This window comes from Nyctereutes procyonoides, unplaced genomic scaffold, assembly GCF_905146905.1.
Source record: "Nyctereutes procyonoides isolate TBG_1078 unplaced genomic scaffold, NYPRO_anot_genome, whole genome shotgun sequence".
Lineage (NCBI taxonomy): Eukaryota > Metazoa > Chordata > Mammalia > Carnivora > Canidae > Nyctereutes > Nyctereutes procyonoides.
Window position 1 is genome coordinate 37,651,247 of NW_026575131.1, and position 26,265 is coordinate 37,677,511.

The 26,265-nt window shown below is 55.6% G+C and overlaps 2 protein-coding genes and 1 long non-coding RNA gene across 4 annotated transcripts; 1 reads left to right on the forward strand and 2 right to left on the reverse strand.

Annotated features, from left to right (window-relative positions):
* Nucleotides 1–824: 824 nt before the first annotated feature.
* PPM1M (protein phosphatase, Mg2+/Mn2+ dependent 1M) lies at nt 825–5,586 on the reverse strand. 2 transcript variants are annotated; one of them, XM_055342930.1, is made up of 10 exons: nt 5,320–5,586; nt 4,524–4,647; nt 4,127–4,381; nt 3,573–3,685; nt 3,126–3,210; nt 2,905–3,023; nt 2,692–2,755; nt 2,354–2,461; nt 2,097–2,221; nt 825–1,757 (listed from the first exon to the last, which is right to left on the reverse strand). In XM_055342930.1, exons 1-10 carry the CDS (start codon nt 5,541–5,543, stop codon nt 1,613–1,615), a joined length of 1,362 nt encoding a protein of 453 aa, XP_055198905.1. In that variant the 5' UTR covers nt 5,544–5,586; the 3' UTR covers nt 825–1,612. The 2 variants fall into 2 exon arrangements, with proteins under 2 accessions (XP_055198905.1, XP_055198904.1); XM_055342929.1 differs by having other exon boundaries at nt 2,097–2,245.
* Nucleotides 5,587–5,984: 398 nt separating this feature from the next.
* Nucleotides 5,985–13,460, reverse strand: LOC129522507 (uncharacterized). Its single transcript, XR_008666907.1, has 3 exons — nt 13,054–13,460; nt 9,684–9,747; nt 5,985–6,297 (listed from the first exon to the last, which is right to left on the reverse strand). It is a non-coding gene; the product is annotated as an uncharacterized LOC129522507 (long non-coding RNA).
* Nucleotides 13,461–13,858: 398 nt separating this feature from the next.
* On the forward strand, nt 13,859–24,389 carry TWF2 (twinfilin actin binding protein 2). The gene is made up of 9 exons (XM_055344823.1): nt 13,859–14,028; nt 18,066–18,143; nt 20,621–20,799; nt 21,176–21,271; nt 21,476–21,580; nt 21,724–21,849; nt 22,982–23,132; nt 23,291–23,412; nt 23,807–24,389. The coding sequence occupies exons 1-9, from the start codon at nt 14,004–14,006 to the stop codon at nt 23,972–23,974; spliced, it is 1,050 nt and encodes a 349-aa protein (XP_055200798.1). The 5' UTR covers nt 13,859–14,003; the 3' UTR covers nt 23,975–24,389.
* Nucleotides 24,390–26,265: the final 1,876 nt, after the last annotated feature.

Consider the following 26,265-nt stretch of genomic DNA (forward strand, 5'->3'; position numbering starts at 1 on the left):
AGTTTGTCAGGACTTTGCTGTGGACAGATGTGAGGCCCAGAAGTAGCTGGGCTGTGGGACAGGACTGTGAAAAACGAAATTTGGTAGTTTTCCCTATCCCTTCCCTGGAGAATATAGGAAATGGAGTCTAAAATGAGTTCATTACGGGGGCCTGCCTGCTTAAATAAGTCACTAGAGCAGGTGTCTCTCGATCTCAGGGTCGTGAATTCAAGCTCCACATTGGGCACAGAACTTATTTTAAAAAAATAAAGTGGGCAAATTAAATAAAATGAGTTAATGGGCAGGAAAGAGGGCCTGAGAGCCTCCCCAATAATCCAGACACAAATTTTACCATCAATTCTGGTGCCTCTTTGCTCATGTTCCTCCTGGCCCATCTAGGTTGTGAGTTGCCTGGTTAGAATTTATCTCAATTGTAAACTAAAGAAGGAGTGTGAGGCTGAGGTCATAAAGGTGGTCACCTTGTAATTCAACAAATGCTTCCGAGCACCTGGGCCTTGGCAAGTCCTAGGTATTAATAGTCTTGTGGGGAAGGTAAGAACTAAGCTGCTCATCAAACAAGCCCTGGAACCCTGAGTGACTTGTCTCCAGCTAATTTTGAAATTGGCATTCAAATCCAAGTTAAAGGCACTCCTTCTGGTACATCAAGCCCAGAGCTCACAGATGGTAGTAGAGACTTTTCTGTTCCCTGGACCACAGTTCCCTCACTGGGGCTCACCCCACGCTGGGAACTAGGGAGGCTCACTGAGAAAATGCAGTCCTGACTATAGGCAAACTTGAAAGGCAGAGGTAAGGCCAATTCTTTGGAAAGAAACAAGAGCAAAAAGTGTACTATAATGCTAAACTTTACAGCAGTTCATGGTTCACAAGGGCCATTCAGCACACAAACATTTAATAATAGGTGATGGGGAGCAACAAAACCAAAGGCATCGTTGGGACATTAGCCTAGGGCAGGGCTGGGGCCAGGGAGGAGTGGTCAGAGGACATTCCCTGCTCAGCAAACTCTGGGGCTCCTCTTGCTGCTTTCTGTTCGGCCCAACTTTAGCCCCAGGGCCTGTGCCTCACCTCCAGCGGCAGAAGGGGGTAAGGCAGGAACCTGGTCCGGTCTCTCCCAAGGGGCTATACAAGATGGCTGTTCAGCAGATAGGCTACCCACAGCTTTCCATAAGGCACCCTGCATGGGCTTTGGGGGTTATTGAGTAAATACCCTAACATTCATGGGTTAGAGACCTGGATCCAAATTGCTTTACTGCCCCTCCCGGCAATCTTGACCAATGCCCTTAGTCTGGCTGTGCCCATCTGTGAATAATACTGGGCTGCTGAGACCCTGTCAGAGGAACCCCACTTGGGTTTCCTACACTGTAAAGGGGTGTTACTGATTTTGCACTTTTGCCCTGCCTGTCAAAGGGGGGACCTGGGGAGCGGCACTCTCCATACTCTTCCAGCTTTGACTGCCCCATATAAATGTTCTCTTTGAAATGGGCTGGGGGTGGGGGTGGGGTCAACCCATTGTGTCTGGGGCAGGGCAGGGCAGGTAAGCCTGCTGTTGGCCATGGTGGGGGGATGGGGACTACACCCGGCCCCAGAGTGGTTCTGGGATATGGTGTCTGAATCCTCAGTGGCCACTGCTCCTTTGGCCCTGGCTGTGCAAAGGAATCACGAACACCGAGATGTCGTCGTAGGACACCTGCCCTTCCCCTGTGGGACCGTCGTCCTTCCCTTGTGTGCTGTGTATCAGCATTTTGGCCAGCTCCGAGAACCTGTGGGGATCATCCTACAGATGCACTTTGGAGCCAGAGGAAAGAGGCAAGGCAGCCCTCAGGGAGAACTTGCTGTGCAGGGCTGGACATGCGGGGACTCACTGTAGTCCAGCTGTGGACCTGGGCAAGTTACTAGTATGGCAGGGCCACAGGTTGGACTGTGGGGATTTCCAAACCCAGAGATTTTGAAGGCCCACAGTCACCCCCCAGAGAAGCTTGAGACAGCCCCACTCTGACCACCTGCCCTGAGCTGGGCTCATCATCAGCGCTGTCTTCTCAGCCATAACTACTTCCTGGTGTTGCTGCTGGCACCAGGCAGGTCCCCAGAAGCTACAGTACCTGTGTGGGTCCTCTTGGTTGCCAGGGAGGAAGCTCCGTACTAGCCGTGCCACCTGCTCATTGGACAGGACATCCCAGAGCCCGTCGGTTGCCATGACAACCACATCCTCCTCCTGCAGCTCCAGCTGGTCCACATCCAGTACAGTCACCTGCAAGTTAAGCCTGAGGATCCCTCACACTCCCTCCCCAGGTCCTGCCAGCCGCATCATCAGCCTTTCTGGGCAGACAAAAGCTGGTGTGGGCTGCCGCCTGCTCACCTGGGGGACAGAGAGCAAGAAGGGCTTGAGCTGAATGTTTGTGTCCAGGACTCTGAGCTGATGGTCTCCCAGGCCCCGGGAGACGGCCAGTGTTCCCAGTAACCGAGCCTGGGGACAAGGAAAACATGAGGTGACCACAAACCGTCCCAGCGAATATGCAAATAAAGTACGCAGAAGAGAACTGTGGTCCTCAGGTGCCCTGGGTGGAGGGATAGACGTCCCGTAGCCTTGAAGCAGGATCCCTGACCCCAGCTACAGCCCCCAACAAGGAACAAAGGAGTTCCCACCCCCGCAGGGGGCTAGTTAAGAGGGGTTCTTAGAGGGGGCCAGTCACTGACCTGCCTACCCTGCCCATGGATCAGTGGGTACTTGAGATCCGACTTCTCCACGCACTTGTAGCTCCTACCAGGAGCAGACCCAGTATCAACCCAGGCCCTGCCCACCCCCTCGTCTCCCTGCCCCACCCCAGTGGAAGAGGACTGCCCCAAGACCACACATGGGGCCTGGACACCAGGGTGCTCCCCTCTGTCTCCCTACCCCACGTCGCTCACCAGCCTCTCATGTGGTGGTCCCGGAACAAAACTTTCTGCCCCAAGTCATCCCCCTTCAGTCGCCGGGGGAACTCCAGCCGGGTGAACTCACCAGCCAGAAGCTCAGGGTAGACAAAGGCCTGGGGTAGGGAGGCCATGCTCAGATCAGACTCTCTCAGGTGGCCTCTGGTGGCCCTGGACTCACAAGGGCTCCACAGCCTCCCTCTGCCAAAGGCACCTACCAGCTGCTGGATCCGCTGCCGCTCAGTCTCTGGGGTGAACTCGGAACTCAGGGGCCGCACCTCATCTTTCCGTACCAATATGGCCCTGGATGGGGTTGGGGAAGAGAGGGAGGAGAGGTCTGTGGGACAGACTCAACCCTGGCTCATGGCCTCCCTCCTGTCGGCCCCTCCTCCAGCCACCAGGGACCAGGTCTGCCTATGCCAGTCCTCGCTCAAAGCCCCCCACGACTACCTATGTCCTGCAGAGTAACAGCTCAGCCCTTGGGCCTGGCCTTGAGGTGTCCGCCTTCCCTGACATCTGCTGTCCACTCACACCTGACATGCCAGATACACGAGCAACTCAGTCAATCCCCATTTCCATCCCTCCACTTCCATCCCCCTTTCGCTGTCCCCACTGCCTCTGGTGCCCACCTGCCCGCCCTAGCCCGCCTGCCCTCCAGCTCTTACCTGCTATCCCCAGCGTTGGCCACATACAGCTTTCCCTGCAGGAACACAGCCACCAGGGCCGTGCAGCCGCCCACCTGGCCTGAGGCCTCCAGCTCCCGCCCGATCACCTCATCCTGGGGCAAAGCGAGCCACTTTAGCTGCTGCTTGTACTGCCCACCATACCATTCTGTCCCCAGTCCCCACCCTACAGTTCACTTCCCCACCAACAAGCCTGGCAGTCCCAACCCAAAGTCTAGCTATGACTCTGGGATCCCTGTGGTTGGAGGATCTAGACATATCCCTTGGGAGGGAGAGAAGTGCTGTTCAGAACTGAGGAAGGGAAAGCAGCCCTGCACCAAGGACCAGCAGGATGCACACGGTATGCTGCATGTAAAAGCACCAAGCACACACCAGGTACTAGATAAATGGGAGGAATTACGATGACCACGACTAACAAGCCCCATCTTGTCCTCCCAATGCAAAGATCCAAGGAGACCACCGCTGTGTGCAGGGATGCCCCACAGCCCGGGTCTCTCAGGTCCCTGGCCCCTTCCCCAGCCAATGGCCACACTCACACATTCCTGGAAGGCATTCTCCAGAGCCCCGATCACCAAGTCTTCTGCCCTAATGCCCTTTTCTTCCACAAACTGGGGGTCACTGGGGCAGACGCAACGGCCGCTGAGGTGCATGGGGGGCTGAAGGGCCACCATGCCCTCTACCACGGCCTCCAGCTGCCGGCGCAGGCAGGAGTGCAGGGTGTTGGCAGCCAGAATGGCTGCAGCTGGACCACCGTGCCCATCAAACAGTGCCCAGTAATGACCTGTCAGGAACTGTACAGGAAGGACTTGGTGTCAGGCTGTGCCTGGCTTCCCCACTTGTCCCCTGGCCCAGAGTGGGACTCTAGAGCAAGAACCTCAACCTGCAGTCCTGGTCCAAGTCCTGGTCCCCAGGCCGGGGCCCCGCTGTACTCACCTCCTCTGGGCACAAGGTCAGCCACTCCTGGTCCTCTTCGGCCCCGAACTCACATCTCCGTATGCACAGCTGCCCACAGGCTGCCTGATCCTCATTGAACTCCGATTTCTCTGCGTTGATGATCCTGAGGCCAGTAAGCATCAGTGACCCTTCAGGGACACACCCACGTCCCCACGGGCAGAGTCCCCACGGGCAGAGACCAGAGCCGGTACACAGGAGGAGGAGCCCTACCTCGGAGGCAACAGCCCTCCTGCTGCCTCGGACACAGCGTACGTCTCCTAACTGGTCAGTAAGGTCAGGGTAAGGCGAAACTCGGGGCTCAGCACCGCCCCCCTCCCGGAGCCTACCTCCTGCCTGGGGAGACCCGGGGCTCCCTCGCCTGTCCTCCACCCCGCCTCAGCCAGAGTCCCTGTCCCGTACGGCACGGGCCACAACCCAGGGTGCGGTTGCGGGGGGCTCCCAGGCCCGCAGCGCCAGGGCTGGAACTCTAGCCGGTCCCCGCCTCATCTCGGAAGCCCCAGGGGTGCAGGGCGTCCCCGGCTCGGCTCGCGAGCCTCTCCGCGGGAGGCGGGAGTCCCAGAGGGGAGACTGCGGTGGGGCCGGGGCTGGAGGGGCGGGAGGTGGGGAGGCTGTCCAGGGTCCCCGGGGAGGCCAGGAGGGCGGTGGCCACAGAGCTGGGGGGCGCTCGCTCGGCTTAGGCTGTTCTCCGGGGCGGCCCAGCGCGGGGGTGGCGGAGCAGGGCCGGGGGGCGCGGAGGGGGCCGGGGGGCGCGGAGGGGGCCGGGGCGGGCACTCACTCGGCGTAGCCTGCGTTCCAGGGCAGCGCGCGGCCCCGCGCAGGGCTGCGCACGGGCCGGGCGTCCGGGCGGCGCGGGGCGTCGGCGGAGCCGGGGCCCGAGCCCGAGCCGCGCAGGAAGCGGGGCCGCCGGTAGGGCACGGGGCTGGCGCGCGGTCGGGGCGGCCGCGGCGCGGGGAGCGGACCCCCCGGCAGGAAGCGGCGCCGGAACCAGCCGGCGGACATGGCGCGGCGGCAGGGGGCTGCCCGCGGGGCCCCGGGCGGGAGAAGGAAGCGGGCCGGGGGCGGGGCCGGGGGCGGGGCCGGGGGCGGGGCCGGGGGCGGGGCCGGCGACGCCCCCAAACTCCGGCCTCCTGGGGCGTGCGCGCGCGCGCGCGCGGCCGGGGCGCCCTCGGGCTCGCGGAGCCCCGAGACGACCCCGAGGAGCTGAGGTCGTTGGCAGGCCCACTTCGCAGGCAAGACAGCCGAGGCCTCGAGAGGCGAAGCGGCTTTGGCCGCGTCCCACAGCCGCCCGAGCAGGCGGGTGCTGCTCCGCAGGCGCGGGCCGCTGGCCTCCCGGCGAGGTGACGGGGCGTTCGCGGCGCAGGGGGCCTGCAGCCTGGCTCCGCGCCGCCGCCTCGGGCTCCTCCCGCCGGGCCCCAGCCTTGCGCAAGGGGGAGGCGGGAACAGGATGTGCTTGGAGGTGTCGGGCCAGCGCGTTGAGTAAGAGTCCCGGAGCACAGGGTGCCCTGGGTTCCCTCGGGTGGCCTTCATTCCCCATCTCTCCCCCCTCCGCCCCCAGATGGGGCTCGGGGATCACCCCGGCCTTCCTCATCCTGAGAGGCTGCTCCCCACTTCGGAGACATCCTCCCAAACCTCCGCGCCTCCAGTCAAGATGTCCTCTCTGGGCACACAGCACGATCTTCCGTAGTGTTCGTGGCTGGTGGAGCAGAGGAATTCATGGTCCCCAAAAGCCTCCAACCAGAGTTCAGACCTGGAACTAAGGGAAGTAGAAGACTTTCGTCTTCGCTGGAGGGAAGATGTCGCAGTCTCTTAACCCGTGACTAGGGATCACGGTGGGGGTGGGGGCGGTCAGCAGCAGGGTCTTCCTTCCCATCTGCACCTGAGTGCTGTCACCCGTCTGTCACTTACGCCCAACTCCTTGGAGGACTGTTATTTCTGTCTCATAAGTGGGGACTCTGAGCCCCATAGAGGGGAAGTGTCTTGATGTCCAGGGTGTGCTGTTTCCATTATGACGGTTCAGCTGACTCAGAACTCCCCACAAGGGATTTCTCTTCCCCTTTCCTCCTCCAAAAAGGCAGGCTTGCCAACTCAAGGTCCTTGAGGCCCTTAGCCCAGGCTCCCCAGGGAGAGCTGCAGGACGATTCCCTACCTTTGCCTCCTCACCAGGCCCTACTCCCTCTGGGCTGCTAGCCTTGCCCCATCAGGAGGTCCCCCTGCCCAAGGAGGACTGTTCTTGAGACAGGAAGCTGTGTGCCACGTCCCCTCCCTCAGATGACTCCAGTCCAGAGTGGCTTGGGCTCAGTAAGATAACTTACTGAACCCACTGTGTGCACCAGGCCCCATTTGCTAATGGAGATGGTCTCCCCTGCTCTGTCGGTGAAGTCCTGGTGGATGGTGCTTGATCCCACTGGCAAGGGGGTGGGGGCAAAGTCAGAGAAAGCGTCCCAAAGGACACCTGAGCTATGCCCTTTCATTGGGACAGAAATGGATCAGGGACCCAGGGTGGGGTAGACCCAATTCAGTCTGTGGAGTTACCTACTCGTTCCTACTAGTCAATGGCTCAGGTTTTTATTTTTATTTTTTTTATTTTTATTATTTATTTATTTATTTATTTATTTATTTATTTATTTATTTATTTTTTTGGCTCAGGTTTTTAAAGTCTAAAATGAGAGAAAACAACACACTCTATTCCTCCAACCCACTGGGTGGGATGAGTCCTGTCCTCTAAAGTCTATTCAGAGAAGCTCCTAAGGAATCACAGGTGATTTGTTGCTCAGAGTAGCCGTGGAGCCTATAGCAGTCCCATCCTCCCTGTCCCAAGGCAGCCTGAGTGTTCTTTCAGTGCCACAGAGGCTTCTCTGGCTTCTAGGTTCCTGGGAACCTCTATTCTTGCTTGGACTCCAAGCCTGACTCTCTTAGTTTTCGACCTCATTTTGCTGAAGCACATCCTCTAGTAACTCTCCAAGAAAGGATGACTGGAAGGTAAATCCCTGAGTCCTTGCAAGTCTGAAAGGACTGGTCTCAAAAGCCGCCCCCCCCCCTTTTTCTAAAGTAAGCTCTACGTCCAACATAGGGCAAAAGCCCTTGCTTTTTGACTGATATTTTGGCTCAGAATTCTGACTTGTCTGTTCACTGTCTTTTGACTGTTGCTGCTTGGCAATCCAGTGCCCCTCTCATTCCCAGACCTTTGGATTGGCCATTTGCCTTTTTCTTTCTCCAGAAGTTTCCAGGCACTTCAGTTTCTGTTGTCTGAAATTGTAGATGAGGTTCCTTGGGGTGGGTCTCTCTTCACTCCTGGGGTGAGCCCTCCCAGGGGGCCATGCAACTCCTCACCCCCCTAGTGACACCCTTCTGACTGTTCAAATGAACCCAAGCTTGTGCCCCCACTCCTGGCCAGACACCTCTCCTAAGTTAACTCAACCAGCATGTGAAGGTGGGGAGGAACAAGTTTAGAAAAAAGAAAGTTTTTTTTTTTAAAGAAAAATATTTTTATGCTACATTTTTCTCACTCACAATGAGAATAGCCTGGCTCAGTCAGTAGAATATGTGCCACTTGATCTCAGGGTCATGAGTTTAAGCCCCACGTTGGGCATAGAGATTACTTAACAAAAAATAAAAATAAAAAACCAAAATCTTTTTTTAAAAAAACCCAAAATTCAAAAGGTGTAAAAGTGTATTTAGTAACAAGTCTCTGCCCACAACCCTATCCCCTCCCTGGCCATGCAGTTCCTCTCCCTGTGGAGACACCCAATATTACCAGTTTCTTGTAGACACTTCCAGAGATGCCATGTATTCTGTGCAAATTCAAGAAAAATAAGTTGGTTTTGTTTGTTTTATTTTGTTTTACCTAGAGACAAGAAATAGTGAGTGTTGGCAAGGATGTGGGGAAAAGGGAACTCATATGCACTGTTGGTGGGTCTATAAATGGGCTGCAGCCATTGTTGAAAACAGTATGGAGGTTCCTCAAAAATTAAAAATAGAATTACCATATGATCTAGCAATTCCACTTCTGGGTACTTATCTGAAGAAAGTGAAATCAACATCTTGAAAATATGTGCACCCCCATGTTCACAGCAATATTATTCACAATAGCTAAGACATGGAAAAAACAAAAGTGTCCACTGACGAATGGAAAAAGACAATGTAGTGTACAAATACACAGGAATATTAGTCATAAAAAAGAAGGAAACTCTGCATCTGCAACAACACAAATAGACCTTGAGTGCATTATGCTAAATGAAATAAGTCAGAGAAAGATGAACACTGTATGATCTCACTTAATATGTGGAATCCTCTTTTTTTTTTAATTCATGAGAGACACACAGAGAGAGGCAGAGGCATAGGCAGAGGGGGAAGCAGGCTCCTCGCAGGGAGCCCGATGCGGGACTTTGACCCTAGGACCCCAGGATCACACCCTGAGCCAGAGGCAGTCGCTCAACCACTGAGCCACCCAGGCGTCCCTCTTTTTCTTTACACAAATGATATAGCCTACTCTATGCCAAACCCAAACCTGAAATTTTCATAAAAGATACCTCTCTACCTTTCAGTATTAGTCCTCAAAGAGCTGCCTTATTGTTAAAGCTAGAGTGGTCTCCGCAAAAATGCAGACCTTATATAGCTAGCCACTCCGTGACAGACGTATAGATTGTTTAGTTTTTTGTGGGGGTGTATTGGTAGGATCAGTCCCTAGTAATGGAATTGTTAGGTTAAAGGCATTTGATGTTCATGGCTGCAGTATTCACAATAGCCAAAAGGTGGAGACGACTCAAATTTCCATTGTCTGGGTGAATAGATCAACAAACTGTGGTATATACGTGCAATGGAATATTATTCAGCCATAAAAAGAACAAAGTACTGCTACATGCAACAATGTGGATGAACCTCCAAAGCATTACACTAAGTGAAAAAAAGTCATTTATAAAAAGGTCACATGTTGGGACGCCTGGGTGGCTCAGCAGTTGGGTGTCTAGCTTTGGCCCATGACGTGATCCTGGCGTCCCAGGATTGAGTCCTGCATCGGGCTCCCTGCATGGAGCCTGCTTCTCCCTCTGCCTGTGTCTCTGCCTCTCTCTGTGTCTCTCATGAATAAATAAATAAAATCTTTTTTTAAAAAAAATAAAAGGTCACATGTTTTATACTTACATTCATATGAAATATCCAGAATAGGTCAATCCATGGAACAGAGCAGACAGGTGGTTGCCAGGGTCTGGAGGAGGGAGGAATGGGGAGTAACTGCTTAATGAATACAGTCTTCTAAAAAAAATAAAATAAAATAAAAAAAAATGAATACAGTCTTCTTTTGGAATGATGACAATGTTTTAGAGCTAGAGATGGTGGTTGCACAGCCTAGTGAACGTACTGACTTGATCACTTTAAGATGGTTAATTTTATGTTAAGTGAATTTCTTTTTTTTTTTAATTTTATTTATTTATTCAATAGAGACACAGAGAGAGAAAGGCAGAGACACAGGCAGAGGGAGGAGCAGGCTCCATGCAGGGAGCCCGACGTGGGACTTGATCCAGGGACTCCAGGATCACACCCTGGGCCGAAGGCAGCGCTAAACCACTGAGCCACCCAGGGATCCCTGTTAAGTGAATTTCATCTCATTCATAAAAGGGGGGCATACTTATTTACAATTTTGTATTGTCCTACATGAAGGTTGCACCGATTTACTCTCCCATCAGCCTATTTTCCTATCATTTGACCATCACAGTTTTTCATTAAACGTTTTAATCTTTCCCTATAAAGATATGTAAATCTAGTTTGAGTTTCACTTAGTAAGAAAGGATAACCAATTTTCCATAGTTCTGAGAGACCTATTTGTATTGGATAGTTTGCCCAGTTTCTTAGTGAGCCATTGGGGTTTTTTCTTATTGAGTTATGAGAGCTCTTTATTTATTTTTAAGATTTTTTTTTAAAGATTTTATTTATTTATTCATTAAAGACGCACAGAGAGAGGCAGAGACACAGGCAGAGGGAGAAGCAGGCTCCACGCAGGGAGCCCGATGTGGGGACTCGATCCCAGGACTCCAGGATCATGCCCTGGGCCGAAGGCAGGTGCTAAACTGCTGAGCCACCCAGGGATTCCAAGATTTTATTTTTTATTTATTATTTATTTGTTTGTTTGTTTAGAGGGAGAGAGGGGGGAGAGGGGCAGATGGAGAGAGAATCCCCAACAGACTCCCCGAGTGGGGAGCCCAACTTGGAACTTGACCCCTGACCCTGAGACCATGACCTGAGCCAAAACCAAGAGTTAGACGCCCAACTGACTGAGCCACAGGTGCCCCAGAGCTCTTTAATTTGAAGTGAGTTACACATATGTTGTTTGTAGCCAATTGGAGTTTGTTGTTTGTTTTGGCTTTGATGGCGGCTTTTTCCATATAGACTTAATTTTTAATGTAAATGAATTTATCAATTTTCTTCCAATTCTTTTCTTTTATGGATGCTGAGTTTTGTGACATACTCAGAAGGCTTCCTTCATTCCAAGATTCTACAAAATTTTTCCTTTGTTTCTGCAGTATTTTCATAGTTCATTTAAAAAAAAAAAAACATTTAAACCTTTTAAACCTTTGATCCACCTGAAAACAACAGTATGTTCTAATAATTTCAGTGGCTGATTCTGTGTTGAGAAACATCAGAAAGAAAGGAGCAACCAACTTGTTCCTGGATACTGTGTTCATCCTGGACTCATGTGAGGAGCTGTGTGCAGCTTTCTCATCTTTCTGTCTGAAACCAGATCTCAGCCAGAGATGGAGTCTGGGCACTCTGCTAGGCCTCGGGCTCCTTGCCTGCATCCCAGGCTGTAAAGCTGAGCAGGACCAGGTTCGAACCCTGGTCTCCCAAGGAGTTTCCTTCTGTGGTCAAATTCTCATCACTAAGGTATGAGATAACTGATGGAGGGCACAAGGACCACTGCCCAACAGGATTTCTCAACCTTTGATTGTTCCATTGTCTTGAGTAAAGGAAACTAAGGTTCCTGGGGACACTCACTACCTTGTGACCTGCATCACATCATCACTTCATCTCTCCCAACCTCAGATTCAACTGTAAGAGAGAGACAATAACACTTACCTAATAGGGTTGTCATGAGGACTAAATCAATGTGCCCAATACCTGGTAAGGGTGTAACATAAAGACTCTATTTTTTTTTTTTCTGGAAGTTTTTTTTTTTTTTTTTAATTTATGATAGTTACACAGAGAGAGAGAGAGAGAGGCAGAGACATAGGCAGCGGGAGAAGCAGGCTCCATGCACCGGGAGCCCGATGTGGGATTCGATCCTGGGTCTCCAGGATCGCGCCCTGGGCCAAAGGCAGGCGCCAAACCGCTGCGCCACCCAGGGATCCCCTATTTTTTTTTTTTTAAAGTAAACACTAGGTCCAACAAGAGGCTCAAACTCACGACCCTGAGATCAAGAGTCCTGTGCTCTACTAAATGAGCCAGCCGAGTGCCCCAAGACTAACTGTTCACTCGTTTATTTGGCAAATATTACTGAATACTTATCAATGCCGGGCACTGTCTAGGTGCTGGGGATAAAGCAAGGGCAACAACTTAACTACTGGTAGAGGGAAGACAATTAACAAATAAGTATATAAATATATATATCAGGCAGCAATAAACACAGAGAATGATGCAGGCAGGGGTTAGCCAGGCAACAGGGGAGACCATACAGTTAAGGAATTACAGTTCATCCCATGCTGGACATCGCTACAGGGAACATAACATTATCATTTTTCATTAATCTGTTTTCTTGGCTAATTCCTATTTCCAACAAGTTGAGTTGAGGCTCTTAGGCTTCTGTGGAATTGCCAAATGCTCCCTGGAGGTAGCCAGGTCTGAGAGCTGATGTAACTGCTGGCTCTGTGTGGCTGGTCCCATCTGCGCTGTGGCAGGGCTGAGTTGGGGACGTGCCTATGAGCTATTCTCCCAAGGGCAGTCCATGAGGCCAGTTTTAATGTTCCATTGTGAGTTCTGGGGTGGCCAATGTGAGCACACCACACAGGCCCCGTTCTTAGGGTGTGCACAGGAACATAAGAAAAATTTTCGGGCCACCTGGGTGGCTCAGTGGGTTAAGCGACCAACTCTCTATTTCCACGCAGGTCATGATCTCAGAGTTGTGGAATCAAGCCTGGCCTTGGGCTCTGCACTGGGCATTGAGACTGCTTAAGGTTCTCTCTCTCCTCTTTACCCCACCCTCCCCCACCTCGCTCTCTTAAAAAAAAAAAAAAAGAGGAGAAAAATTCCTTCAATGTTGCATTTGCTGGACTATCAGGAAACGAAAAATCCAGGGCTTGGGGCACACAGAGGGTGCAATATTACTCACTCAGGGTTAGGGTAGAGGGACAGTGAGCAGAGAGCTCAAGCTAGAGCCCCACGCCAGGCAGGCCCCACACTCCATCATTAATTCTCAGCAAGCCCAGCCCCAAAACGTGGCCTCCTTCCCAATCGTCCCAGCCAAAGTCTGGGACAGGCTCTGATTGGAGTGACTGGGGTCACGTGTTCCTCCCTGACTCACCTTGGCCTGGAAGACACATTATGTTGATTGGCCAGTAACAGCAGGGCTGTTGCCAGAAAAGGCTAAAGCGCTGGGTATGGAGCTTGGATTTGATGAGCAGTTGGGAAGTTCCTCATTGGCCAAGCTCTCCTTCGACCTCTGGGCCTTTGCACATGTAGTTTCCTCTTCTCAGAAAACTTTCCCCTCCACTCCACTAGGCTGATCTCCAGGTCTCCACCAAGCTTCCCCTCCTCCTGGTGGCTGCCTGCTCTCAGGGCAGGGCCCTCGCTGCCACAGGTTCGTCTGCTAAGTACCAGGCAGGTCAGTCTGACTCCCACCATCAGGGCAGGGCCTGCGGCCAGGCCAGCCTCCCGGCGCCGGTGGGTGCTTCGCAGGAGGCGCTCAGAAAACGTTCTCTAGGAAAAGGGATGCGGCCCAACCGCACGCGCGGATGCACGCGCGCATATCCGCACGCGAACCCCCTTCCCGGCCGCAAGCGGGGGTACGCGCGAATCCCCCCCACCGAAATCCACCTGCCTCGGGGCGCCTACACTGGCGCGCGCACTCCCGGGCGCGCCGCAGCCACGGCCCGCGGGCTCAGGGCGCGCAGACACACCCGCCCGCGGGCGCCCACGCACGCTCGGCCACGCGCAGGCCCTGTTCTCCCCCAGCCAGGGGCACGCGCAGGCGCGCGAGCTCCCCGACCGACTCCCGGCGGGAGCCCCCCCACCCCCGCCACCCCGCTCACGGCGCACGGAGCGCGCACGCGCGGCCCCGGTTCCCGCCCCCTCCCGGCCTCGCCCGGCGGGGGCGGGGCGCGCTGGGCCGGGTCCTGCGGCACCGCCCGGGAAGCTGCGCGAGGCTGGGCGGCCGCCGCCACATCCTCCTCCTCCTCCGGGGCCGGGCGAGCGGCGCGGGTCCAGGGCTCGGCTGAGGGCGCTGAGGGCGCGGGCGGAGCGCGGCACGGAGCCATGGCGCACCAGACGGGCATCCACGGTGAGGGCAGACGGCGGGCGGGCCGGGGGCCGAGGGTCTCCGCTCGGGCTGCGCCCCCTCCTGGCGCTCAGCCCCTCTCCCCTCCCGGGCAGCAGCCTGCGGAAGCTTCCTGTTCTCTTCTGCAGCCGCAGGTCGCCCGGGGTGGGCACATCTGGGGGCGTGCGACTTACTCTGCATAGTTGGGAGTGGGCGTACATGCAGGCACACAGCTGGAGTGGAAATAGCTGTGTGCCCATCTGGGGGTGGATGTGCCTGTGTGTGCCCATCTATGTATTTTTGTTCCTTTCTGGGGGGTGGGTGTACCGGATGTGCACATCTGGGGGAGTGTGCACGCATGTGCACTTGTCTTCTGTGTACAGTGCTGTGTTTGCACATCTGGATGTGACTGCTTGTGTATGTCTGGAATCATTCATGCATATGCACTGATGGCTGATTGAATGATCACTGTTGCAATGGAACCATCGTTAGGGATCAGTGTTTTGTGACTAGGTGCACATGTCTGTGGGTGTCTGTGTGTGTGTGTGTGTGTGTGTGTGTGTGCACAGTTGGGGCACATCTCAGTGTGCATTTGTTACCGCAGATGCACATACTAGATGTGTCTGTGTATGGCTTGTATGGGTTTGTGTCTGTGTGAGGAAGGGTCCCTGACCTTTGGCTCCTCCCAGGACCCTCACACATTTGAGCAAGCTAGACTATGGGAAATCTGGAATAGGGCCTTCAGAGTGGGATGGGGAGAGTTGCCAATATGACCTTGACCTCTGACCTCCCTACCATTTTCCACTGTGATCTCCTGTGTCTGCTCCAGCCAGGGTTGGAAAGTCCCAGCTCCAGGCTGGAGGCAGAAAAGAAGGTCCAGATATGGGGTTTGTGAGGGATGGTCCTGGCTGTAGAGCCTCTTGGCCAATGCCCCCTACCCCAAGCTTCTCCAGCCTAGAGCATCACCCCCTCCCCCAAGGGACTAGTTTCCTCTTTACGCAGGCTGGGGAGAAGCAGTGGCCAGGAGCCAGGTGTCCTGACCCTACCTGGGTCTGAGTGTCCCCCTCTGTCACTGGACTGGGAGGACTGCCTAGCCTGTGAGAAAGGCCCAGGCTGCTTGCCCAGACAACAGACAGCTTGGTGGTTTGGCCATCAGCCACTCCTCCCACCACATCAGGATCCTCAGCCTGGGGACACCACCACCATCGACCAGCCTTACTGCCTGGATCTCAGTTTGGCTTGTGGTCGTTGTGGCTGCTTGGTGGCTAGACCAGCTAGAGGGTTTCCCTGGCGCCACCCCACAAGACCAGAAAAGGCAAGGGTCTGGGTCAAGGCCAGCCTCCTATCAGGTGGGCCAGCCTCTCCAGAAGGAGCTGGGGGAGCTGGAGGGTGACTCAGCCCCACAGAAGGGAACAGCCACCCCTTGGACCTGCCCCTTCCTTCCCCTTTGTCTGGTCACTGCTGCTGCCACCATCTGAGAGGGGATCGGAAGTTAGGGCCCCTCCTCCCTGCTCAGGACAGACAGGTCCTGTGGCCAAGGCCCTGCCTCACTCCTTCACTTCCCACGTGGTGAGACATGCCTGCCTAGGGGATCACTGGGGACTGGGCTGCCCCAGCCCTCCTGCCTATGAGCAGCCTACTCCTTCCCCTTTCTGGCCGAGGGAGATGGCAGGTGAGATCGATTGCCCTAGATGTCCAGATGCCAGCCCAGTCATGGCCATAGGTGTGGATCCAGTGACCTCAGAGCAGGGCCGGAGACAGGGGTGCTGGGGAGGGGCAGTGTACTTGTAACTTGAGGCTCACCCGGATAGAGGGTGGGCAGGGCAGCAGAGGCAGGGGCAGGGAGGTGGGAGAGCATGAATCATTGATGAGAGAGGCTCAGGTGTCCCAAGCCTGGCCTCTGGATTATTGATGGTGACTGAGGAGTCATGGAGGGGGATGTCTCTTCTGCTACTGGGGTGTCACTCTGTCCTAGTAACTCTAGAAGGGGTGTGGCAGCCTTTCCCTTAGGGGAGCTTCTTAGCTTTCCCTCCCAGAAGGTCTGAGCAGGTGGAAAGGGCCACTCAGCACAGCCTGCCCCGCCATCATTACAATAACAAAATTTAACAATTGTTACTCATAGAGGCCCCATTACTGAGCATTTTCCCCCCATTTACTCCTCAGCATGGTTTTCTGCAGCTTGGGAGTATTAGCTCCACAGTATAGATGAATTTGAGGCTCAGCAAGGTCAGAGGTCACACACAGCTATGGGAAAGGTGGAGAGCCAGGCTTTACCCGCAGGGACTTTATTGGGGTCTGCTCGTAGGCAGCTCTGTCCTGGCCCAGTGGGGCTGGGTGTCCTTTATGCCACAGTACGTGGTACTCGGTTAGGACCCTGCTTGCCCAGCAGCCATAGAGGGTAGTATACAGCCTGAGATCTCAGGTTCAGGGTCACCCTGCCTGAGGGGCCCCTGAGGACATGACCAGAGTTTGTTTTCCTAAAGGGCCCCCATCCCCCCCCCCCCCCCCCCCCCCCCCCGCCCAAGCTGGCTAGTCTGGGCCCTATAAATATTCTCTGACCTCAGCCCTCCAGCTGTGTTCCTGCAAAATTCTCCTGACCCCTGGGTAGCCTCAAGGTCATGCTGGCCTGGCCCTGTGCGCCCAGAGACTCGAGTCGGGCCCTTCCCCACTTGGACTTTGGTTTCTGCATCTGAACTACTGGTAGATCTGTAACATCCCTGGTCCTCACCTCTGCACTCAGGTCCTTGGTCATTGGCTGCCACCTTCCAGCTCTGTGACCCAAGGACCAAGAGAGGCTCTGTTTTGTAGGGTTCCCACTTGCATTTCCTCACCTGGGAGCCTTCTGGACTGCCTAAGGGCTGGGGACTTGTTGCCCGTGGCAGGGCCGTGCTAGGGCTGGGCTCCCGGCCTCTCAGGGTGAGGCCGATGGGTTATGTGCTGGGTCCAGGTGTGCAGGCCTATGTGTTTGTTACTCTGGGGACTTTGTCCGTGTATATGTTTGTGTGTGTGTGTGTGTGTTTTTAAGATTTTATTTATTTATTCATGAGACACAGAGAGACAGAGACACAGGCAGAGGGAGAAGCAGGCTCCATGCAGGGAGCCCGACGTGGGACTCGATCCTGGGTCTCCAGGATCACACCCCGGGCTGAAGGCCGGGCTAAACTGCTGAGCCACCCGGGCTGCCCATGTTTGTGTGTTTATTTTTTATTTTTTTTTAAGATAGATTTATTTATTTATTTATTTATTTATTTATTTATTTATTTATTTATTTAATTTTTTTATTTATTTATGATAGACAGAGAGAGAGAGAGGCAGAGACACAGGCAGAGGGAGAAGCAGGCTCCATGCAAGGAGCCCAACGGGGGACTCGATCCCGGGTCTCCAGGATCGCACCCTGGGCCAAAGGCAGGCGCGAAACTGCTAAGCCACCCAGGGATCCCCATGTTTGTGTCTTTAAATATGTGCATCCGTTTATGTTTGACCAGCTGAGTGTGTTTTCATGTGTGAGAGTGTTTTCATTTCTACTCCACTCTGTCACATTATGTTTATTTGTTACGTTCAGACACGCTGGCTGGACTGAGTAGGTATCCGATGGCATACACAACAGGGGACACACGTGTGCGTGTGTGTGTGTGACTGTGTATGTGTTCATGGACATACACACAGTGGGGGCATTTGTTCACGTCTTCTGTGTTTGTGGATATGACAGAGCTGCAAGTGTCACAGGCCGGTCAGTGTTGGGCTTTCCTGGGGGCAGGGGACAGGCGGGGGCTGTGGAGGCCTGGCCTGTCCCAGAGCCTGCCCGGTCCTTGAGTGGCCTGGCCCATCCCCGCCTACCCTGTTACCAGAGCTGTCTCAGCCAACAGGCCACACTGTTGGCTAAATTTGGGAGCTTATGTCTGTGGGCCGTGTCAGGTTCCCAGTCACATGGGGGGCTGTATTTAACCCGGCTCCCGGCTCCACCGGCAGACCCCACAGGCCGGAGGCAGGCCCTGAATGTGTCTCTGTCCGCCCTGATCACTCTGCTCTCTCCTCCCTCATCATGTTTCTTGTTCTCTTAGCCACCGAGGAGCTGAAGGAGTTCTTCGCCAAGGCACGGGCTGGCTCTGTCCGGCTCATCAAAGTCGTCATCGAGGATGGTGAGTGCCCCTTACTGCCCCCTTTAATGGGTGAGGGCCAAGGCAGGTGGCAATGGGTTGGGGTGCACTGGCCCTAGCTGCTTCTCTGGGAGTTGTTTAGACCTTTGCCTCCAGCCCCTTCAGGACCTCACTTCCTCCGTCTGGGGATGGGAGGTGTCTTGTAGGAGAGCATCAGAGGTGGGCATGATCATTACCCCTGTTACACAGAGCAGGAATTAAAAGCTGGGGTGACAGCAAAGAGAGCCCTGCTCAGAGGTCCTGTCCAGCCTCCCAGAGGCTATGTAAGGGTCAGAGGCCTAGTCAGGATGCTGGGCTGGCCAGGGGGGCAGGGGATCAGTGAGGCCAGGCACTGCCCCATGTGGCGAGTGCCACTCACCTCCCTCTGTGATCAGCAGGCTGGCCTGGCTTCTTTGCTGGCTGGGGGTAGTCCCAAGGAGAAGCCAGGGGCCCTGGCCTTGGAAAGCGCCCCCGCAACAGGGCAAAGGGACTCATGCCCAGCTTGCTTTGAGAGCGTGATCAGAGGATTCCAGGCTTGGCCAGGCCTTGGCCTGGATGCTGGGAACCCAAGGCTGGTGCAGGGTGGGTGCTCAGCATACAGGGATTGTGGGTGGGGAGCTTGAGCTGAGGCCTGAAGTGGGGGTGTGAGGAGGTAGAGGACTAGAGTGAGGCTTGGTAGTGACACTTCCTCCTTTCCTCCTTCCCTTCTTGCTGAGGGTTGTCCGTGTAGGTGAGGGGACAGACACTGGGAGTGTGAATCCTTCCAGGCCTTGGTAGCCAACAGCTGTGAGCTCTTTGGGGGGCTCCCCAAATAGGCGTGGTGCTCAGCTGACTTTTTACGCCATTGCATTGGTGTGAAGCAGGGTCGGTCTGCCCAGACCCAGAATTTACCCCAGGCTTCAGTGCCAGAGTTTTGCTGGGGTCCCCAAGTTCAGATGCCCTCAGAGGCTAGGTCAGGGTCACTGTAGTGGGTCAAGAATAGGGACTTCCTGGGGTGAGAGGCCCCAGGCCCCACAAAGAGACTTGTTAGCCGCAGCCCTCAGCCTCCCTGTTACCTCCCAGACAGGGCATCTGTGTGGGTGTTTAGCAGGAGGGATCTCTGGATGGACTCTTTTTTTTTTTTAATTTTTATTTATTTATGATAGTCAGAGAGAGAGAGAGAGAGAGAGAGAGAGAGAGAGGCAGAGACATAGGCAGAGGGAGAAGCAGGCTCCATGCACCGGGAGCCCGACGTGGGATTTGATCCCGGGTCTCCAGGATCGCGCCCTGGGCCAAAGGCAGGCGCTAAACCGCTGCGCCACCCAGGGATCCCTCTGGATGGACTCTTAGCTCCATTCTACATTGTGGGTTTTGGAACACTTGGGAGCCCCCAGGAAGGTTCAGGCCCCCTGACAGGTAGCCTACCTCCTACCGAATGCAGCTTGAGCACCTTCTAGAGAATATGTCCATTCCACTTCTGATGTAAATTTCCCATTTTGAAAATGTTGGCAACAAATGAAACCGTGTTGGCAAGGCTGTTGGGCCAACCGTGCCTGCTGCTTTTCACCCTTGATCCCATCTGAGTAGTGGGAGGATCGGTGAGGAGGCCGAGGCCTGCAAAGAGGCATCTGGGCTGGTGGGCCTGACAAGCTTGGGCTCCAGACAGCTGGGCTCCTTGCCCTCATTGGGAGGGCCGTGACCAGGTTCCCCCTGGCCGGGCAGTGATTACCCCATGCCCCAGTACTTCCTCCAGCCTGGGCCTGTGCACATCTGGGCTGGTGTTGGTGCCTAGCCAAGGCCCAGTAGGTGGATAGGTCAGATGTACGTCCAGCCTCAATGGCCCATTCAGCCACTGTGTGCCAGCTAGGGAGGTGGCAGGGCTGTCCACCCCAGATGCTAAGACATTTGTTACTTTGGGGGGAGGGGACCATGGTTGGCTGGTGGCAGTAGAGTGCAGGTTGGCAGAGTGCCCGTCTCCATCCTTCTCACATGTGCTTTCGCTCCTGCAGGTCCCTGGGGCCTGAGGCTGGACCCCACCTCCCTCACACAGTTGTTCTGAGAAGAGTGTGTGGGGGTTCTGCTGGAGCCTCAGACAGAGGGAGGAGGGGAGTGGGAGGTGGGACAGGGGGCTGTGCCGAGCAGGTGTGGGTGGAATGGGTCTGAGTGTGTGGGTATTTGGGAGGGGACCACGTTGTTGGTTGCTGTGGGCAACACAGCCACACATCTTGTGGTTGTTGGTGTTTGGTCATCGGTGGGCGCATTCTTGAGGCCGTTTCTGTGGATGCACGTGTGTGCGTCTGTATAGCTGGCAGCTTTGCACCCTCGTTCATTAATTTACTCATTCACAGATTCAGTCACATAGCCTCATCCTTCAGAGACTTGGGGGCTCCAGGGGAAGGTGGTGGAGTGGCCGGCAGATCTGAGCCACAGCCGAGGAGGCCCACAGTCAGGGTGGGTATGGGAGATGGCTACTCCCTGGCTCACCCGGCCTCTGCCCCCAGAGCAGCTTGTGCTGGGTGCCTCACGGGAGCTGGTGGGCTGCTGGGACCAGGACTATGACAGGACCGTGCTGCCGCTGCTGGACGCCCAGGAGCCCTGTTACCTGCTCTACCGCCTGGACTCACAGAATGCCCAGGGCTTCGAGTGGCTCTTCCTTGCTTGGTCACCTGACAATTCTCCCGTGAGTCCTGGGGACCCTGTCCAGCCCCTAGGTCAGGGGTGTGGGGAAGCTGGCTCTGAGCAAGACAACAAAGTCCCCTGCCCTAGGGAGCCTGAGGGGGTAGGCACCAGGTCCTGCCCTAGAGTCTAAGAGAGGGCAAGGCCCGGGCTTGAGCCTGGCATCTCCCAGAGGCCTCCCAGCCACCTCAGCCTGGCTCTGGAGGCAGAGAGGTCAGAGTGGAGAGGCTCCACCTCAACACATCCAAGCACTGTGCCGCGCCCCCTGCTGGGTATATGGGCGCAAAGCCATGACCCCGTCCCAACGCAAAGGCTCCTGCCTGCACTTAGAGAGACAGCTCTGCCTGGAGGGGTCTCACGGCTTGGCTCCTGCCCTTCAGGTGCGGCTGAAGATGCTGTATGCGGCCACACGGGCCACAGTGAAGAAGGAGTTTGGGGGCGGCCACATCAAGGATGAGCTCTTTGGGACTGTGAAGGTAGGCCCCCTTAGGCCAGCTTCCACCAGGCCAGAATCACTGGCCCACAGAGTGGGGGATGTTACACAGGGTCACACAGGAAGTGGGTGCCAAGGAGGTGTGGGGAGGGCTGGGGGAGTCCAGGAGCTGCAAGCTGGGGTGCTTAATGGGCTTCTTCCAGCCCACCCCAAGGAGCCCATTTATACTTCTGCACCCACTGGCCAGGACGACCTCTCCTTTGCTGGGTACCAGAAGCATCTGTCGTCCTGTGCAGCGCCCGCCCCACTGACGTCGGCTGAGAGAGAGCTTCAGCAGATCCGTATTAATGAGGTGAGTGCACCAGACTGCGTGGGCAGAAGTCCCAGCCCGAGGCCCCCCAGGTCACAGTAGCCCAGCCCGTGGGGCCTGTGCTCCAGGAGGCCCCACCCTGGGCAGGCAGGTCAGGGCTTAAGTCACTCTTTGCCCGCCCCCAGGTGAAGACAGAGATCAGCGTGGAGAGCAAACACCAGACCCTGCAGGGCCTCAACTTCCCACTGCAGCCGGCGGCCCAGAGGGCACTTCAGCAGCTCAAACAGAAGGCTGTCAACTACATCCAGCTGGTTGGTGCCCCCCCTGCTGCAGGCGCACTGTGGCCCCACCCTGCTTGGACACATGTGCAGATGTGTATGTGCCCCAAGTCTGCGCACATCAGCACCCTGCACCCCTCACCTCCACCCCCTGGACTTGTGGGAATGTACTGTCCCCTGCCTCTTCCCCTGTCCCGACGTGTTCCTACTGGGGGTGCAGACACCACATGTAGTAGATGCACCGTGTCCCCCTGCCTTGCCCTGTCCTTGCTCACATACAGGGACATCCATGAGCCACTGTCCCTCACCCTGCGCTCCTCACTGCACACACACACTCATCCCGGAGTTCACGCTGACCCCTCAGACCTGAGCCCCTGCCTGTCCAGGACACCCTCTGTAGCCTCCTGGCTACCCCCTCTCCTCAGGCAGGGCCTCCTGAACCAGGGGCAAGGCTTCCCCCTTTTTTTCTACTTCTTAAAAATTTTTTTGTCTATTTGAGAGAGCTGGTGGGCATGAACAGGGGTGGGGGAAGGACACAGAAGAAGAGCAAGAATCTCAAGCAGACTCCCTGCTGAGTGTGGAGCCCAACACAGGGCTCCATCCCACGACCATGAGATCATGACCTAGCCAAAATCAAAAGTTGACTTAACCTACTGAGCCACCCAGGTGCCCCTGTCCTTTCTTTCTTTTTTTTTTTTTTTTAAGCTCTACACCCAATATGGAGCTTGAACTCAAGACCCTGAGATCAAGACTCACATGCTCCACTGACTAAGCCCACCAGGTGCCCCATGCCTCCCCTACCAAACAGAATAGCTCCTTCTGAGGCATATGCCCCCCCAGAAGCGTCACTGTTGAGGATAGGCCAGCCTGATAGTGGTGTCTCTTCAGGTTGAGGCCCTCCCCCTGTCCTGTCCATTGCCCTTGGTGGGACTTCCTCTTACAGCGGAGAGCTTTCAAAGGGGCAGAGGTAGGGGCCCAGGTGTGACCTCTTCACAGGGAACCCCCCATGGCAGGACAGCCACCAGGACAGGGAGTCCTGATAGAGGGGGACCATAGACGGTCTCTGCCCTGGCTTCTGCTTGTCACCTCGGGAAATTCTTATTTGCTAGAGTGGGCCTAGGTCCTCCCTGGCTCACGTTCTCACATCTCCCCTTGCCCTTGGCAGAAGCTGGACCTGGAGCGGGAGACAATTGAGCTGGTGCACACAGAGCCCACGGAAGTGGCCCAGCTGCCCTCAAGGGTTCCCCGAGATGCTGCCCGCTACCACTTCTTCCTCTACAAGCATACTCATGAGGGTGACCCCCTCGAGTCTGTGGGTGAGTGGCCACAGCAGGGCTCCCACACCTGTGTCTGGACAGGAACGGCACTGGCCTACAGCTGAGTGGGCTTGCTGCAAGGGGCCTGGGTCAGCAGGTCTCCCAGCCTCAGCTCACTTCCCCGTCTCCCCTCCCTGCCCCACCCCCACCCCCGCCAGTGTTCATCTACTCAATGCCGGGGTACAAGTGCAGCATCAAGGAGCGCATGCTCTATTCCAGCTGCAAGAGTCGCCTCCTCGACTCTGTGGAGCAGGACTTCCAGCTGGAGATCTCCAAGAAGGTGGGTGCCCATTCCCCAGAGCCTAACCTCCCAGGGGCCTGTAACACCACCCTTCACATGGGGCACTGGAGTCCTAAGGCAGTGGTAGGGCAGGGGTTATTATTGCCGTGGGAGATGGATGGGGATGAGGCCAGCTGACTGGTGGCATGGACAAGCCCTAGCCTGGGCCACCCATGAGTCTCCTCTCCCTGGGTATGGAAAGCAGGCAGGGGTTGCCAAGGCATACAGGGCAGCAGGCCTCAACTGTGTTCCTAGGGGTGGCATTCCAGGTGGGGAGTCTGGGAGAAGACCCCAGGGCTGGAATGTGAGAAGTCAAGGGGGTGCCCCAGGAGTAGGGGTGGCCAAGGGTGATGTGTGTCAGGGCCCCACCAGACCACTGCCTTGCCCCATGCAGATTGAGATTGGCGATGGGGCGGAGCTGACAGCTGAGTTCCTCTACGACGAGGTGCACCCCAAACAACATGCCTTCAAGCAGGCCTTCGCCAAGCCCAAGGGCCCAGGGGGCAAGCGGGGTCACAAGCGCCTCATCCGCGGCCCTGGCGAGAATGGGGATGACAGCTAGGTGGCTGGACCTGAGCCGTGCCGGCGTGTGGACTGTGTGCGTCCCACTGCTCCCGGCCACCTGCCTCATTCCCAGCCTGGGCTCCAGGGGGAGGGTTGCTTCCTGTGGGGCAGGAGGGCTGGTGACAGAACATTCTTGCAGCTTCTGAAGGCCACTGGGCTGGAATTTTGTGACCTTCCCCTGTTGCTGTCCCTGCCTCTCATCTGTGTGCCCAAGGGGGTCTGGGAACCCTGCCTGGCTGGCTCAAGGAGCCTGGGTAGGAAGCCTGGAATGAGCTTTCCCCAGGGGTCCTAGCACAGCCCAGGAGCCTTTGGACACAGGAGTGGGTTCAGTCAGGGCTGGGATAGGGGGTCACTGAAAGATAAGATGGTTGAATGCTGTATTTTTTAAAGAATAAAATATTTTTAAATCAACACCTGCATCTGACCCTGAGGAGTCATGTCTGGCCCGGGGAATTGGGAAGCCCTGTGCATATAACTGCCCCCACTCAGGTCAGAAGGGACCTGTCAGCCTGCTAGGTGGAGCTCCAGCACTCGTGGCTACAGGTGGGGACATCCAGGGCAACTGAGTGGAAGGGAGCCAGATGGGACAGTGTGTGTCCATCTGTGTGGGGGCACAGGACTCACACGGGTCACCTCATTGATGGGCGCTCAGCCCGAGAGGCAGGCACACCTTCACCATGATGTGGGGCATCTGGGTGTATTCGTTTCCTATGGCTGCTGTGACAAAGTACACACATTTCGTGGCTCAAACACACACGAATCGACCATCTTAACAGCTCTAGTTAACCTAACAAGGCTAAGGTCTGACAGGGCTGATGTCCAGGTGTTGGCAGGACCTGTTCCTTCTGGAGGCCTCAGGGGAGAATCTGTTACCTTTCCTTTTCCAGCTTGAAAAGCTGCCCACATTCCTTGGCTCAGGGCCCCTACTCTCTCTTCAAAGCCAGAGAGGTGGCACCTCTGATCCCACTCCCTCTGTTTCCTGGTCACATGGCCTCCCTCTGTAGTCACATCCTCCTCTGCCTCTCTTCTAAGGATGTTTGTGATTATATTCACTTCCCCACCTTCCGGATACTCTATCCGCCTTGGGATGCTTCACTGAGTCCCACCTGCAAGGCCCCTTTTATCCTGTACAGGAAGGCACTCACAGGTTCTGGGCATTCACACGTGGGTCTCCCCGGGGCGTACTTCAGCCTGCCATGCTGAGTGGGCTCTGCCCGCTGGGGCTCCTGGACTCTGGGGCTGAGGCGTGGCGCTGGGACCTCCAATCTGCACACGTGCATGCAGACCCCTCTGTCAGCTCATTGGTCCTCTGCTCTCTATGTTCCTGCCCCTGAGGGGCTGGCTCCCTTGTCCCAGGGACTCTGGGAGAGTCTCCTTCAGGCTTGAGATTCTGCAACTGCTGGAACTTACGTCAGTGCCTCTGAGAAGTGGGTGAGAGGCCCCTCCTATCCCAGGTGGGAGGTGTGCTGGGGTGGGGACACGAGGGGTCAGTGGCTGGGATTCAGTGGCTGAACGGGCATGGTCTTTCTCTTGGGAGCTTGTCTTGAGCTGGAGCTCAGGAGAGCATCCCATCCCTGGGGCCTTTCTCAGCCCCTACTAAAGACCCTAGAGTTCTAGAAAAAAGAGCTGGAACCATAGCTAGGACCCAGAGAAGGAGGCCTATCCTTGCCCACCCCAAACACTGATTCCCAGGTGGACAGGAAGATGTGGTGTTGCCCCTGCACTGCTGAAGCCCTGGGCCTGTGTGCCAGCGGGATGCCTGGCAGCTTGGAGCCTGCCTGCCATGACAGCCACCAAAAGAGGGCATGTTCTCGAGAAGCAGGGGTGGCAGGTGTCCAGCCCCGCCTCCTCCCAGCAGAAGCTCTATTTGTTCATTCATTAATTTATCCAGCCAGCATTCAGAGCCTTTCTCTCTGTGCCTGCCCAGAGCTGAATGCTGGAGACTCATAGATTCAGCAAATATTGAGCACCTATGATGTTCTGGGCACTGTGCTGGACCCTGGGTATAGTGACAAAAGACTCTTGCCATTAAGAACAGACATGCCAGCAGGGGAATAAGACAATATACAATAAACCACGGAAAATCAATGATATGATGTGTTAGCAGGTAAAAACTTAAGGAAAAGCAGCAGGTGGAAAGCAGCCAGATCTAGGGTAAGGGGTTTAAAAGGAGGCCAGGGAAGGCCTCCAAAGGATAACAGGTGAGCCAGGAGGGGGCTGAGTATGTAGGAAAGGAGCTTCCAGGCAGAGTGAACAGTAAGGCCAAAGGCCCTGGGGCAGGAGACTGAA

Bases quoted from the DNA above. Each gene is read 5' to 3' on its own strand.
- PPM1M (XM_055342929.1), bottom strand. From the start codon at position 5,543: ATGTCCGCCGGCTGGTTCCGGCGCCGCTTCCTGCCGGGGGGTCCGCTC. The intron at 2,462-2,691 runs GTCAGTGACTGG...CCTTGTCCCCAG, and splicing joins TCCATGGGCAGGGTAGGCAG to GCTCGGTTACTGGGAACACT. The intron at 2,246-2,353 runs GTGAGCAGGCGG...CTTAACTTGCAG, and splicing joins TCTTGCTCTCTGTCCCCCAG to GTGACTGTACTGGATGTGGA.
- TWF2 (XM_055344823.1), top strand. From the start codon at position 14,004: ATGGCGCACCAGACGGGCATCCACG. The intron at 14,029-18,065 runs GTGAGGGCAGAC...TTGTTCTCTTAG, and splicing joins GCACCAGACGGGCATCCACG to CCACCGAGGAGCTGAAGGAG. The intron at 23,413-23,806 runs GTGGGTGCCCAT...TGCCCCATGCAG, and splicing joins AGCTGGAGATCTCCAAGAAG to ATTGAGATTGGCGATGGGGC.